This window comes from Hypanus sabinus, chromosome 9, assembly GCF_030144855.1.
Source record: "Hypanus sabinus isolate sHypSab1 chromosome 9, sHypSab1.hap1, whole genome shotgun sequence".
Taxonomy (NCBI): domain Eukaryota; kingdom Metazoa; phylum Chordata; class Chondrichthyes; order Myliobatiformes; family Dasyatidae; genus Hypanus; species Hypanus sabinus.
Window position 1 is genome coordinate 41,773,193 of NC_082714.1, and position 15,139 is coordinate 41,788,331.

At 40.8% G+C, this 15,139-nt stretch overlaps 1 protein-coding gene across 1 annotated transcript in view; it reads left to right on the top strand.

Annotated features, from left to right (window-relative positions):
* Window positions 1–15,139, top strand: part of LOC132398985 (uncharacterized) — a 165,249-nt gene that overhangs the window by 24,575 nt on the left and 125,535 nt on the right. Inside the window, exons 30-48 of the mRNA XM_059978822.1 lie at window positions 1,597–1,730; window positions 2,218–2,312; window positions 2,918–3,065; window positions 4,277–4,296; window positions 4,416–4,437; window positions 4,528–4,555; window positions 4,789–4,870; window positions 5,087–5,254; window positions 5,455–5,666; window positions 6,525–6,619; window positions 6,794–6,906; window positions 7,111–7,266; window positions 8,196–8,395; window positions 8,801–8,889; window positions 10,402–10,535; window positions 11,119–11,243; window positions 13,494–13,671; window positions 13,765–13,977; window positions 14,865–15,035. Of these exons, the coding sequence (XP_059834805.1) occupies window positions 1,597–1,730; window positions 2,218–2,312; window positions 2,918–3,065; window positions 4,277–4,296; window positions 4,416–4,437; window positions 4,528–4,555; window positions 4,789–4,870; window positions 5,087–5,254; window positions 5,455–5,666; window positions 6,525–6,619; window positions 6,794–6,906; window positions 7,111–7,266; window positions 8,196–8,395; window positions 8,801–8,889; window positions 10,402–10,535; window positions 11,119–11,243; window positions 13,494–13,671; window positions 13,765–13,977; window positions 14,865–15,035 (2,383 nt within the window). The remainder of the gene's footprint in view (window positions 1–1,596; window positions 1,731–2,217; window positions 2,313–2,917; window positions 3,066–4,276; window positions 4,297–4,415; window positions 4,438–4,527; window positions 4,556–4,788; window positions 4,871–5,086; window positions 5,255–5,454; window positions 5,667–6,524; window positions 6,620–6,793; window positions 6,907–7,110; window positions 7,267–8,195; window positions 8,396–8,800; window positions 8,890–10,401; window positions 10,536–11,118; window positions 11,244–13,493; window positions 13,672–13,764; window positions 13,978–14,864; window positions 15,036–15,139) is intronic.

A 15,139-nucleotide genomic window follows, 5' to 3' on the forward strand; every position in this document is an offset into this window, starting at 1 on the left:
CTTTCTCTTTCTCCTTCTCAGCTGCTTTAACTTAATTGCATGTTCCAACCTTAATTTCTCCAACTCTAACTGAGCCGTCCCACTGGCTGGTACCTTTTCAGGGATATTTTCCAATACCTCAGCTGCAAACACATTCTTCCCAATATAATACTGAGTTATTGCCCTTCGCACCTCCCGCTTTTCTCATTAACGACCTCACCTCTGCGTGGTTTAACCCCTTCGCCAAATTTATCAAGTCTGATTTGGTGGCCGCCTCTTGCTCCTCCAGAGTCGGGTTTTCTATAAATTCACCCACGTCCATCTTTGCTGGTTTCCCGCGTAACCAGATCAAAGTTTGGACTTAGAAGCCCGATTCACTGGCTTCCCAATTTGGTGTCAAATCTCGAGATGAGAACCCCAATTGTTACGTACCCCATAACTGGGTCACTTACCAGCAAAGATAGAGCGGTCCATTGAAGTCTGATGGTACCATTTTTAACAATATTTATTGATTAAAATACACAAAAATAATATCAATGCAAATATACAGATAATTATACATCGTCAATACTAAATCTAAAAGCGTGGGTATAATAATAATCAATAAGAAATAGCTCTATCGTTGTCTAAGGGATAATGTATTGTCCAATGGAAATATAAAAGTCACTTTAGTTCATTCAAGCTGCAGCGTTTTGGTTTGAGAGAAAGACGGGTTAAAACTTGCCCAGTCCTTTGATGATGTCAATCCTTCGAGAGTCATTGGGAGTTGATTTCCCCGTTGTTAGCTAAAAAACGTTCTTCTGAGGTAAAGGACCACCGATTCCGGGGCAAATGGAAATGGACACACGTGGCCTTCCCACTGGCTTTCGCCATTACGGGATCACTAGCGTTTCTTCTGGAGCGTCTGAGGGGCTGTTCCCACAGACCCTCTTTTATCCTGACTCACAGGGTCTCAGATGTCAATCAGGTTGGGGTGAGGCAATCCCTCCCTCAACCAGCCCACTTTGCCTGAGGGCTTCCACGTAGCACAGTATTGCAATCCACAAGTCCGTCTCCAAGAGACAATGGCTGTTTCCCGTAGCTTTATATCGCCGGGGGGGTCAAGACATTCCAAACGTCTCTCTCTCATTTCCTGGGTCTCCTGACCCAAATCAATAGCGATCCTGTGATTCTCAAAAAGGAGGGGGCTGCAGGCGTAATAGATGATACCTCACAGATCAATGTTTATTTTTAAACACTTGGGTCATAATACCTCAAGTTCATTGAGATTCACTGAAGCATCATCAAATCCAAACAAATTTCTTAGAACATGAGCCTATGCAGTGAGTGAGCAGACAATTCAACTCTGTAAGGCATCATAGTGGTGGCAAGTACAGTACCTTCCTTACAAGTAACCTTGAGTTGCTTTACCGTAACAGTATTGGTACCGTGACGCTGTCACTTTGAGAAAATATACCAATTCAACTGGCTGTTGCAGTTTGAGCATTTCATTCCAGCAGATTGTACCAAAGAAAGGGCATTTCTTTGTGCTGTAAACTGCAGAAATGTGTCCACAGCTGCACAGATGCATTTGTTGAAGTGCAAGCCAAGTCTGACATTGTACTCTTATTCCCACAGGGATGCAGGCGCTCTGGATTTCACTGCGTGTTCTCAGCCCCTTAAGAACATTCTTTACAATCAGGCCGTCCTTGAACTGAATGCTCAGCAACAAAACCCAATCGCATACTATCAGCTGATAAAGGTGTATCTGGGTGAGTAACATGAGAGTTCCCTTTCACTCAGTCTGGTCGCCAACTCTGATGTCAATGTATACTTGTTGGAATCCTTGAACTGATGTTCTGAAGGAACTCAGAATGTTCCCGGGTCTGAATGTCCTGGAGTGAGTATGTTGTCACTGCAGGGACACAATCCAGCTCCCTCTGTTGATGAGTTTGTTTTCATCGTTGGTGACTGCAGAGGTTGCTAATGCATTTGCCCAACTGAAAATATGAGTGGTACTCAAGCCCTTGACCAGAGAATCCTGCAGCAATTAGCTGAGTTCTTGAATATCTTTGAGATTCTGAAATCTCAACTATGCATTTCCCCCCAAGTGGGAAATCAGAAGACAACAGAGTGGAGAACCAAATGGAAGTCCTGGAGCAGCCCACAAAATTTGCTGCAAATTACTCCAACGTAGTGAATCCTGTATAATCTGTCGCACTGCAGCACTTATTTCTAAAGTGTCTCTTCTTTCTGCAGGTGGTGCCTCAACTTTTAACTTGAGGTTTCTTGCAAATAATCGAGTTAACATGGACTTTGCAACTTTCAAGAATTTGAATCCAGAAGAAGTGAAGGTACAAATTATTGATTGCAAACCTCTGATTGCTTTACTAATGCAATGCTTTCAATCACTTTATTTGACATCGCTTTTCCCATCCTGACTGAAGAAAGGGACAACCTTCTTTAAAGGCAGAAGTTAGAAGTGTGATATCCAGGTAACCACAGAGGAAGATCCTCTTGTCACTGGAAATTAAAAAAACTGCAGGTTCTGAAAATCTGAAATAAAAACATGATTGTTAACCAGGTTTCTTGCTCCTCATATACTGCCTGATTTAATGCATACTTCAACATGTTTTGAATTTATTCAGCAATGCTTTTTTTCCTTCAGTTTCAGAAGTCTGTAGTTATGTAGTTATCATAATAATCAGTCTCCAGGGATAAGGTATGAAGACCGTCGATTATGGTGATCAACATCAGTGACAGTACAATTTCCTCTGAAGATCTTGCAATGTAAAAAAAAACTTCATCGTCAGCAATAAATGAAATTCCAAACAAATTTTGCAATAATTCTGATCCCTGATCAACTCATTCCATCATGCAGTTGGTTTGTTCTATGTCAAATTTGATGCAATAAATTATTACATGTTATGTTCATTCATGGCTTGTGTTTTTATCTCAGGGTCTGAGTGCCCAGAATCTGATCGACTTGCTTGGATTTAACCTTCGAGCTCTTCGAAGTGGAGTGAATGAAACCGTAGTTCAAGTCTGGATAGCCTCGCACAATGAGTCTGAAGTTCGGAAAGTTGGGCTGCTTGGAGATTTTCCAGGTAACTGCCTCATGAGAAGGAGAAAGTGCTTGCTATAGTTAGATATTGAATTGCAATGCTTGGATATTTCAACAAACACCTTTACTGCAAAATCTTACACAATTTCCTATAAATTTCCTGAATCACGACGATTGCCATCCACTCGCAATCATTTTTAAAATGAAGAAAACTATTATGATCTCCTTAGTTTGATGTCTGGTTTGGGTTTTCCAGAACTAATCAGCTCAGAACTCCACTGCTTTGGTCCAAAAAGAGTCTATAGAGATAAATTCTAGAGGTGAATCTTGAATGGTGGCCCTTTCCATCAGAGCCTGAATCAGGACACCCAGGTGAAAGTGAAGTTACCGGGTATCAATCGGCAAGACCCACAGCAGTTAGAGTTATACTTTATATAAAGGAGGATGGTTGCAGTTGCTCAAGGTCACGGCCCCATGATTTTGCTGCAGGAGTTCTTCAGAATTGTGTCCTCTGCCTAACTGTCTTAAGCTTTTTCTTCATTAGGTCAAAGTTAGAGTTGTTTGTTTCAGATTGCATCGTTTTGAAATTCATTTACGGTTTCTCAGCCAGTGCCCACAGAGCAAAGCCAGGGTAACATTTGGACACGTGATGAAATGTGGCAAGTAACTTTTACACTGCAGGCAATCATCATCTGAATCACAGTAGACAGTCAATGGTATTGCCATTGCTTCATTCCCCTTCCCCACGCCATCCAGTCAACGTCCCGTGGTTACCATTGATGAATTGATGCTCTAAAGAGCTTAAGTTTTTTTGTCAAGGCATCTATTTTGATGAGGGGTTTGGGTGGTAAAGCTCCTGGGATTTGGTGGTGTCGGACCAGCAGATTTTCTAGTCTTTTGGAGTTCTGTTCATTCCCCAATCGGCTTAAATAGATGGTTTTAGATATTCCACAGTATTCTGGTAAATGATTCAGTGCATCTGGTAATGCGGCATCTGCTCGACGACGTGTTTCAAGGGAGGAGAGGAATTGTTACTCATGAGCAAGATGCCAACTGCCGTGATTTCACAAAGGTTGGATGGCAGGTTACTGCATCACAGCAATGGTGGAGCCAGCTCAAATGTTACATTTTTGTACTCTTCCTTCCAGGGTCAATAACTTTCAGTCTGGTTTCTTTTTTGATAAATTACTGTTAAGAATCATAGCATGTAATCAGGATAACCTTGTAACAATAACGTTTTCTTTTTGTTTTCAGAAGCCCAGCCTACTGACAGGGTAAGAAAAAATCTAGTGCTTTTCAACACCAGTAACACTTTACAAAATCATCTTACATTTATCAGATCAATTCAGAATGAAAAAGTATTAAATTAATAATTGTTCTTTCTCATCTTTAGCCTGATAATGCCACAGTTAATGGTGAGTGCTCAAACCACACTTATAACGAATTCTTTGGTTAACCTGTGTTATGGTTCCCATGTATTAATTCTTCTCTGCTTTTTCAAACAGATACAAGATTGTGTGCCGGTGTGAACAGGTAAGAACTGGACTACAATCACTTTGCTTAAGAGGTTTTTTAAAGTTGTTATTGGCTGACTGCATCTGACATTGAGGATGCCCAAATACCTATTGTGCCAGAATGGCAAATGACAAGAAGCATAAGTTTGATTTATATTTTATGATGAACATTTAGCAAAGAAAATGGGTGTTTTGTTGTTTGTTTCTCAACTAATTTCCTTCTCTAAAATTGATTTTATTTTCTTTCCATAGTTTGGCTTTGAACAATTTCCTGACTAAAGTTAACACAAGCCATACCTGCAGCTTCAGTATTGCACAGTTTGCTTGCGCAGAGGTAAGCATTGCCACTGACTAGAATCTCATGCAATGGTCATTTGTACTTAAATGATGCAACGTAGTTGTAGAGCAGCTCTGTGAAGACTGTATGTTAATGACTTCTGTGAGCACATTGGCTCAAGTACTTAGTTGAGCCTTACTTATTTGTTGATACTTCACGTCAATATTCTGGGCTGTTTTAATCTTTTTTTATATATCACATTTATCTCTGCAGACTCCTCTGCTGCTTTCACATCTAAGCAGTGACCTCTTGTCAGACATCTTTCTGTGCTTCACTGGTCCAAAGGCTCTGAATAGGTCAGATGAAACTGCCCTGACTGTTTTCCTTCAGAAGCTTGACAGAGCCACATTGATGGAGGCACTGCACATGTTCAACAACAGGGTAAATAATTTAAAAGATGTAGAAACTGTCATGGAATGAATTTTCTGCAGCTAACATGACTGTTGTTGCTCTGTCCAATTCTACTGCATGATATTTTGATACAGAAATATTCCAATTTCATTCTCATTCAGAATTGACTGGTTTCAGACCTGTGAAAGAAATCTCTCTGTTCACTGATCACCTGCTGTGTTTTCTTTCAGACTCAGAACATGACAGTAATTCCCCTGATGACAAAGATCACATTTATGAATGCCCTGTGGGAGGCTGTGAGAACCAGTGAAAACTTAACAAGTACCATCTTCCTGAGAAAGTGGTTCCAGAGGCAATTCCGGCCGTTCATTGCTGGCATTTCTCAGTCAGTGCTGAGACCTCTTCTGAGAAGAAATCTAAGCTGTGAAGGTTATCGAGCAGTGTGAGTGAATGCCTCTCTCTTCCAATAATCTATTGCTGCATGGAGAAGTATGTAACTTGTTCATAGCTGTACAGCACTCCTGTAGTGCCTGCATGATGCAAGTTTGAAGTGCCAAACTTTTCTGAATGCAGCAAGACACTCCAAAATATGTTGCAAATTTATCAAAAGTTGCATTGGACAGAAATGCATGCTGCGTGAGTTCCAAGAAAAAGATAACGGTAGAGCTAGATAGAATTTGTGAAATCGTTCAGCTTTGTATCAAGATTTATAGGCAAGTCTGTGATTCCCGAGGCTCTGCAAATGCTGGAAATCCAGAGAAGAAACAACTTGCTGGAGGAACTCAGCAGGTCAGGCAGTGTCTATGGAGAGGAATAAACAGTTGACATGTTGAGCCAAGACCCTAAATCAGGACTGGAAAGTAGGGAGGTAGAAACCAGAATACAAAAATAGGGGAAGGTGTATGAATACAAGTTGGCAAGTGATAGGTGAAACCAGGTGAAGGGGGAATAAATCGAGAAGTTAGGAGATAATTGGTGGAAGAGGTAAAGGGCTAAAGAAGAAGGACTATGATACTAGAAGAGAAGGGGAAGTAGGAGAGACACCACAGGGAAGTGATGGGCAGGTGAGGAGAATGAAAGCTGTAAGCGAAGGAGCTGGAATTGGGAATGAAAAAAGACAGAAGGGGAAGGGAGTGTTCGTTGTCAGAGGTTCATTGTATCATAGCAACTTTAATGACAGAATTAGGATAAGCCTTCAGTCTAGATGCCCGCGTGAACATTGAAGCCTCATTTAGGAAGGATACTAAAAATGTTTTCATTCGTTTTATGTAATAAATGTCATTAACTTTTTTTTGTTTAGCCTAAATGGCCTCAATTATGGATTCAGCGATATGCCACGTGAAACAAAAGAGAGCGTGCTGAGAGTATGGATCCTTGGTTACCTCAACAGCACAGGTAAGACGGAAAAGCATTCGTCAATGAAAAAGAAGAGTAACTGGTATTTGTTTTCACTGTGTCCAGATCGTTCAGCTATATTAGCCAGCAACATATCCAGCTACCACACATTTAAAGTAAATAAAATATCATCTCTGTTTGAAAGCGGATATTTATAATTTTGTTTTCTTGCAGCGTTCCCACCACGTTGTTATGTAAATGGTAGCGTTACAGTCTACCTGAACAGCTATTTCCAAAGTTTCTCCAAATTGCTCAAGCTGACAGATGCATTTTTCCTCGTTCCTGAGGTAAAATCCAAAATTTTTTCTTTCTGTGAATGGGTGTGTGCGAGAGCTGGTGTGATTGTTAGTTTGTCACTTAAAATAATATTAGCCATGGTGATTGTCAATAGCCTAATGCAAATTGAAAGTTATTTTGAGCATGCATCCAGGTGGGTGTTACATGATCTGTTTCTGGTTATGTCAATCGAATTTCATTTTGTGTGTTTACAGTTGCTCAATGTTACTGATCCCCGTGAATTGGCTGATGTGCTGAGCATGCCAGGGTTCATCAATAACAACCAGCTCCTGACCTCAGTGTTGGTCTCCATCCAGCCCATTCAGAAACTGGCTTCATTCATAGATCAATTCAATGAAAACACCCAAAAGGTGAGAGGCAGTTGTTTAGTTTTTCAATAGCAGGATGCAGTCATATTAAACTGGAGACTTCAAATAAAGAAAGGACACCTTAATTTAAAATCTTCTCACCTGCCTGTAACTTCCCTCTGGGTCCCTTTCTCCTCCTTTTTCCTCCATGGTCTACTTTCGTCTCTTATCAGATTCCTCCTTCTTCAGACCTTGACCATTCCCACCCACCTGGACAAACCTATCAGCTTCCAACAAGCTTCGTTCCACTCCCCCCCCCCCCCCACCTTTTTATTCTGGTATCTTTCCCTTCCTTTCCAGTCCTAATGAAGGGTGTCGGACTGAAACATCAACTATTTATTCATTTCTATATATGCTGCCTGACCTGCTGAGTTCCTCCAGCATTTTCTATGTGTTCCTCTGGATTTCCAGCATCTTGTGTTTGTTACCACGAATATTACTCTGTGATCTGAGAATGATTTCCGGTGACTGACACTTAAAAGATCACTGATGTAATGGGAGTAGATGCTGTGCAAATATGTTAACAAGTGTACATGGATGAGAATTATTTGGGTTGGTGGATTTTTATTTCTTCCCTGTGCCTTTCTCATCACAGCTAATGGGCTGGTTAAAACCTGTACGAGTTCCCATTGGAAAATCCAAGCATGCAGTGTTGGGGTGAGAAGCCTCATTTAAATTACTGGCAGTGATGTGACCTCAGACAAAGGATTTGACATGGAGGAGTTTGATCTTGTGGAGCTGAATCAGGAAGCATTAACATTATTTCCTCCAAAATATGACTTTGATGCTGAAACATATTTCCTGTTTAGTGATGTTGATCTCCATGAGTGGGCTGAATGTCAAAATCCTCTGACAAGCTATGGGGATAAGATCATTTTGCTTCACTTATGGGCATTCATTCTAATACAGCCTGTTTCATTCTGCTTTCCCAGAGTAAACTGTCTCCTGCTAATCGAGCTGCAATCATCGAGGGTGTGTGGCCTCAGTTTACCAGCAGTTTAGCTGCACTAAATGACACTGAGGTAGATAAATGGCTTAATTTCAGGCTGACACCATATCTGCCATTTATCACCTTTCCCCTCTTGTTTTCCGACAACAGCCTGAGGATTGGGTGCCTGTCCTACCAGAAAGTGTAAGTACGATCACGGGCATGTTTAGTGTATATTCCAAGGGTAAATACCGCAGTGTGCAAATCATGCTATGTACTTTGTAAACTGGCTTTCTCAATAAGTCTGCACTGTACTGCAACCAATTGATTGACTGGAAGTAGCATACTTTCAAAGAATGTTTAATTTCTTTGTTGCTCATGGTGTTGTATACGATCAGATCAGAACATGCAAAAGAGAGTCTGAGAGGCCACTCTTTTGCAAGTCGAACATGTACTCGAGTCACGCCCAACTCAGCAAGAGTTGACACATTGTCATTCGGTCCTTTGTTGGTCTGCTCTCATTTTATTTCCGTAATTTAAACTCCATTTTTCAGTAACTGAGCTCAAGCTGATGATGAAATTCTAAATGTTATTAAATTTCACCTTTAGCGTAAGAGCGCTGAATACTCCGTACAAAGAACTTACTGTGGACAAACGGAAGGAAATCTATGATGGCATCAAATCCTACCTGCAGCAAGGTAAAGTTATGCTTTCCCGTTTCCAAGCTCCCGAGGTGGAATTATTACAAACTGCCTGTGTCAAATTGAATCAGCAGCCACAGTTAATGTTACTCACGGCCATCCGGAGGCTGATTGCCGAGAGGTGATAATTTGCAGAGATAAGATCCAAGATTTTCATGCTCTCTGCGGTTTGATGCTCGGCTGTCTGGGCTTAAACTCTCAATGCTGCAGATTAACTCCAGGCATTGAACTATTCCAGGGTGACGCCCATAATCTGTCAGTTGTTGGAAAACCGCCATCTGAGTTTATATGGCACACCTGCCCCTCCACCTTCCAAGGCCCCACACAGTCCTTCCAGGTGAGGCCATACCTCACTTGCGAGTCTGTCGGAGTCATATACTGTATCTGGTGCTCCCAGTGTGGTCTCCTGTATATCAGTGAGACGCATCATAGATTGGGAGACCACTTCGCCAAGCACCTACCTTCCAACCGCCAGAGAAAGCAGGATTTCTCGGTGGTCACCCATTTCAATTCTACTTCCCATTCCCACTCTGACATGTCAGTTCATGGCCTTCACTACTGCCATGATAAAGCCACATTCAGGTTGGAAGAGCAAGATCTTAGACCTTGTCTGGGTGGTCTCCAACCTGAGGGAATGAAAATTGATTTCTTGAACTTCTGGTAATTGCCCCTCCCCCTCCTCTCCTTTTCCATTCCCCATTCTTGTCTTCCTTTCTCTTTCACAACTTCTCTTCTTACCTGCCCATCACCTCCCTCTGGTGCTCCTCCCCCTGTCCTTTCTTCCCTGGTCTGTCCAGTCCTGTCAGACTCCCCCCTTCTCCAGCCGTTTGTCTCTTCCTACAGTCAACTTCCCAGCTCTTTACTTCACCGTCCCCCTCTCCTGGTTTCACCTATCACCTGCCACCTTGTATTACTTCCTCCTCTCCCCCACCTTCTTATCCTGACTTCTTCTCCTTTCCTTTCCAGTCTGGATGAAGAGTCTCAGTCCAAAACATTGACTGTTCCTTCCCATTGATAGATGCTGCCTGACCTTCCAAGCTCCTCCAGCACATTGTGTGTATTGCTCTAGATTTCCGGTATCTGCAGTATCTCTTGTGTCTCTGATGTGGATTTATGTGGATTTGTTTCCATGTCATGTCAAGTGTTGTATCTGACAGGCCAATCCTCTCCACAAATCCCTTTTCCAATGTCATGATTTTCAATCCTATCAATCTTCAGAGTGAAACCTGCATTCATTATAGGAAATCCAAGTGGATCTTCCGTTATCACTTAAGATGCTTTCCGAATGTGCACCCCCAGCTATATTTTAATTATTGTAGGTGATTTCTCAGTCTATGTTCAAGCTCGACAAGCAGAATGCATCTTATTGATATTTCCCACCCAGACCTTGTGCTCACATTATAAAGCTAATTACGTTGGTAGATGACCCAGTAATGTTGAGATACAAAGTAGATGAACTTTCAAGTACTTTTTCCATAATTACAGTACTTTATTCACTTTGTACATTAGAACCCAGACCGAAATGTTACAATGCTCGTGATCCAGTCCTGAACTCCACTGCGTGGTTCTCTCAATATCTGGGACTGTATCTGAGTCAAGTCTCACTCTCTGACCTTCAATCATTCTCCGAAAATGAAACATTGGTAAGTACTCCTTTTTATTCAGCTCTTAGAATCAGAATTCACATGAGTAGAAGGCTTAGAAATTTAATCATGCTAGAATAGGGATGCAGGAGTGGTCCAAGTCAGATATCAGGTGTTGCTACCCAAAATAAGCTGAGTGTTAAAAAGGCCCTGGCTACCTTATGCAACCGAGCTCTTCTCCAACTCAATCACCACCATTCTTGGAAGGGATTTATATAATACATAGGCCGGATTTTTGTGCATTATAAGAGAACCCATTTGACACTTACATCTGGTCATCCTGACTCCACAAAGCAAAGATGGAAATTTACTTGGGACGCCCGGTTTGATCGTCACATGATATAGTAGATGCTAGAAGCTGCCCGCTGGAGGACGCAGTTGTAGGATCCGCTTGATATCTTCAGGTTACAATTTGAGTATTTATCCAAGATCCTGATAGGTGAATGCACAGCTGTAAACCAAAATCAACCAGCTTTCTATCTGATATGTGTCAAGCTTCCAGCTATATCCTTACTATTGGCTAAGAAACTTTAAGTTTCACTTATTATCTGAGATAAATCTTCTAATTTCGAATTCTGTGCAGCTTCAAGTGTTCGCAGCAAATGCAGAAAACCTGAAACTTGTGGAAAACTTGATGTTATCGGATGAGGTCTCAACAGCCTACATTAACTTACTGGTTAAAAACAATCCAAACTTTAATGCTTCAAGGTATGTGTTCAAAGAATTGATATTTTCACAATGTGTGAAATGGAATTTCATTTTATTTATGGATTGAAGCAAGTAAGTTGCATTCTAGAACTGGCATTGTTGCAAATTATAATTATAAAATTATAATTAATTTTTAAATTCAATTTATCATTATTCATATGTTTTCTAAACAAAAATAAATGAGCTATTTTAATTCATGTAATTAAGGTTTCAGAGATCTCAATTCACTTTGTATTAACATTTGATCTTTATTTTGCTCAGCGAAAGGAACGGTACATTATGATTTAAATAGGTACCATGTCGTTTTAGTAACACTGAATGTAATTTTAGAGATTCAGAGTGGTAATATGCCCGTCTGCTCCAATGCACCGGTGCTGTCCAATTACACCCATGTGACCAATTAACCTACTAATCCTTGTGTCTTAGTAATATGGAAGGAAACCAAGATTCCTGGTGGAAACACACGTGGACATGTGGAGAACATACAAAGTCTTTTCAGACAGCAGTAGAATGGGAATTGAATCTAGGTCACTGGCGTCGTAGTAGCATTACGCTAGTACTAAGCTTGCATCCTGCACCAAATAGGTTAATCAGTAATGTTCCCATTAGAGCCAGAAATGGGTAGCCATTTTTACCCTTCTTTGCTTTTTAATTTCTTCTTTTTCAGCGGTGTTCCTGGGCACACGTTCACGTGAATACAGACTGATGTCCCTGTGTCTTTTCTCTCACTTGGGCTTGTTCCTCAAGTCAATAGGGTCTTCCTGCATATTTGCGTGACTTACGGACAAGATGCTTCTTCTTGTGTATTCCCTTTAACAAGTGCTTTTTCTATCCTTTCTTCTCCACCCAATCCTTATCAGTTTCCAATCCTCTCTGTCCATCTGTTTGCAGAGCTGCTGACTTCTTTTGGAGTCTGATGCTGTGTTACTTTCCTTTTCTTTCTTGCAATGTTAGTAAATCGTATTTCTCCATCCTGTGTATATATCAGGGTATTGGGGAGGGTTTAAACTAAGTTGGCAGGAGGACGGGAACCGGAGCGATGGGCTGAGGATGGGCCAGTTGGTTCACGAGTTGATGCAGTGCATACTGAGGATGTGAGGAAGCACAGGCAGGTGATAGAGCAAAATTGCAGTCATTGGGATGAGTTGAAGTGTAACATGGGGGAAAATCAAAAAAGGTGATAAAGGTGTTATATTTGAATGCACACAGTAAACAGAATCAGGTAGATGACCTGGTGGTGCAGTTAGAGATTGGGTGGTGTGATATTGAGGGCCTCAGAGAATCATTGCTGAAAGAAGGTCAGATTTGGAGCTGAACATCCAAGGATATTCTTCGTATTGAAAGGACAGGCAGGTAGGCAGAGAGGGTGGGTGGCGCTTTTAGTAAAAAGAAATGAAATAAACTCCTTAAAAAACGGTGACATAGGATTGGAAAGCATAGAATCAAGTTGTTGCTGGATCCCAAGAGAGGAATTTTGTAGAATGCCAATGAGATGGTTTTTTAGAGCAGCTTGTGGTCAGACCCACTAGGAGGAAGGCAGTTCTGAATTGTGTTATGAATAAGGTTTGATTAGGGGGCTTGAGGTAAAGGAACTCTTAGTGATCATAATATGATAGAATTCCCACTGAAATTTGAGAGGGAGAGGACTAGAATATAAAAAGAAAGATGTGAGTCATAGATAAAATGTTGCAATAAAGTATGATTAAATTTAGCTTTATAGAATTTGGTTGAACACTTGCATTAGTACAGTTGGATTGATAGTCTGTTAGTTGCCGTGAAGTAATATTTTGGGAGGAGCGTTTGGATATATTTGATATATAACTGGAAAATGCTTGTGGTGATATATGATTGGGAGCCAATACTATAGAATCATTTGATTCAGTAGAAACTTCTGCTTCAGTAAGAAAATTTCTAGAATAGTGAATGTTGACTGAGGTGACAGACTGGAATTGCAGAGGCATACGTTAGACTCTTAGAAAGGTTCTTGCTGTGATCTGACTTACCAGGTCTGTATGGATATTGAAGTTATTTGAAATATTCTCTGAATTGGCAGTTGACACATTGCACATGAAATTTGCATCAAATTTGGTTCTGTGCAACTTCAAATGTCCAAATAAATATGACATTTGCAAATCAATTGAAATCTTTAATGATGATATTTGTAACAAGCCTTGCTATAGCTGTGGGATACAAATTTCTAGAACACTGAGAGATATGGCCATGCTAACTCTGACTGATGTTCTTTTACAGTCTGCCAAACTCCCTTCTGTGCTTCATTACCAAAACTAATCTGCTTCAGAAATTGACTGCACAGCAAACATTGTCTTTAGTCGGAAGGATAAACAAAGTCTGCGGACTTAACCTAACTTCCAACACGTCTACCGATGGTACAGTACCTCCCGAAGAGCCAACAGATGAGCAGTTGAAGGTAATAATAAATTAATGGTGAAACTCCTTCAGTTCATGTGAAGTGTTTTCTTTGATGGATAAAAGTAATAATTTTCCTTTGCGTCTTTTTCAGTTGGCAGTTGTTCTAGTGGGCAAAATCGACAACTTTTCAGTCAGCACTTTGAACACCTTGGGGCAAACTGCTGTTGGACTGTCATTGTCACAGGTTGACAATATTGATGGGAACACTCTGGAGCAAGCCCTGCCAAGTCTGGGCAACGTCAGAGGCTGGAACATTGGCCAGACTAGTTCAATAGTGAACAAGTTACTAATGAATGGCTTCAAGGTAAGAAGCAATGAATCTGGTGGTACCAAGACATCAAGAAAATTGAAGACTATAGTATATTAGCATGAGCATTTCATGTGAATTAGTTTTAATGCCTACATTAGACAAACTATTTCAAAGAGCTTTGTGTAAATTTAATGCTAAAGTTATGAATCCCATTGTGCCTATACTGAGTTTTTTGAATTTACTCCCATTGCAGTTAGTTCCCCTCAGCTCTACAATTTCCTTCACTTAATGTTTGCGACTGAAGATGGGGAAAAAAGAATGAAGGAGGAAATGTCCAGCAAAATAACAGCCTGAGTGTATAAGTTGCCAAGACTGAGGATACACATTTTGTAGTTGCAGTAGGAGTTAGGTCAGCAGGGAGAGTCATTGTCTGGGTGGAGGATGAAGTTTGTGATGGGGGAGAGGTGGAGTGAGGTGGGTGAATTTGGATGCATCACAGAATGTGTGGCCCAGGATAGTCGAATGATTCTGTGACCCAAGTGTATTCCAGAAAGTCATTGTCATATCTGCATTTAAGTTTTTCCTGGTGAACTGAATAAATAGTTAAAAAGGAATTGTATGTCCGTCGTAGAGATATTGGAATGAACTGTGGTATATTGACTGTGAAAAGCTGTCAGGTTTGTCTATTTGAGGTCTTTAGAGATTCCCAAGATATTGCTTCTACTATGTCTGTCATTTTCCTGTTATGTAAGTTCCATTTATGTTCAGCACTGGAAAATTCTTTAACTAGAGTAACAGCAAGTATTTTCAACTACTTCTAATGAACTATTTGGTTCCATCTGGAATGGGAATATAATGAGATTGTTATACAGCACAATTTGCAAATTTACTATTGATTGTGTTTTGAAAGCTTTGCCATTTGTATTTCAATTTACATCTAGGTCAATAACTCAAGTCGTCTGCTGGGTCTGGGAAGCCTGGTGTCTGGAATTCCCAGTGGTGTGTTCCGACGTATAAATCCTCAGATATTCATCAGTGTTATCTCAAATGAGAAATTTGTTGAGAATATCGGCAGAGCACCACAACCCATACGGCAGATCTGTGTTCTGCAGGTGAGTGATGCGACATTCCAGTGACAGAGGAATATGCCATCTATATTTCCCCAATGTTACTGCAAAACTTGCTTTCATCTTCCAGTAAATAACCTTCTGTTTCA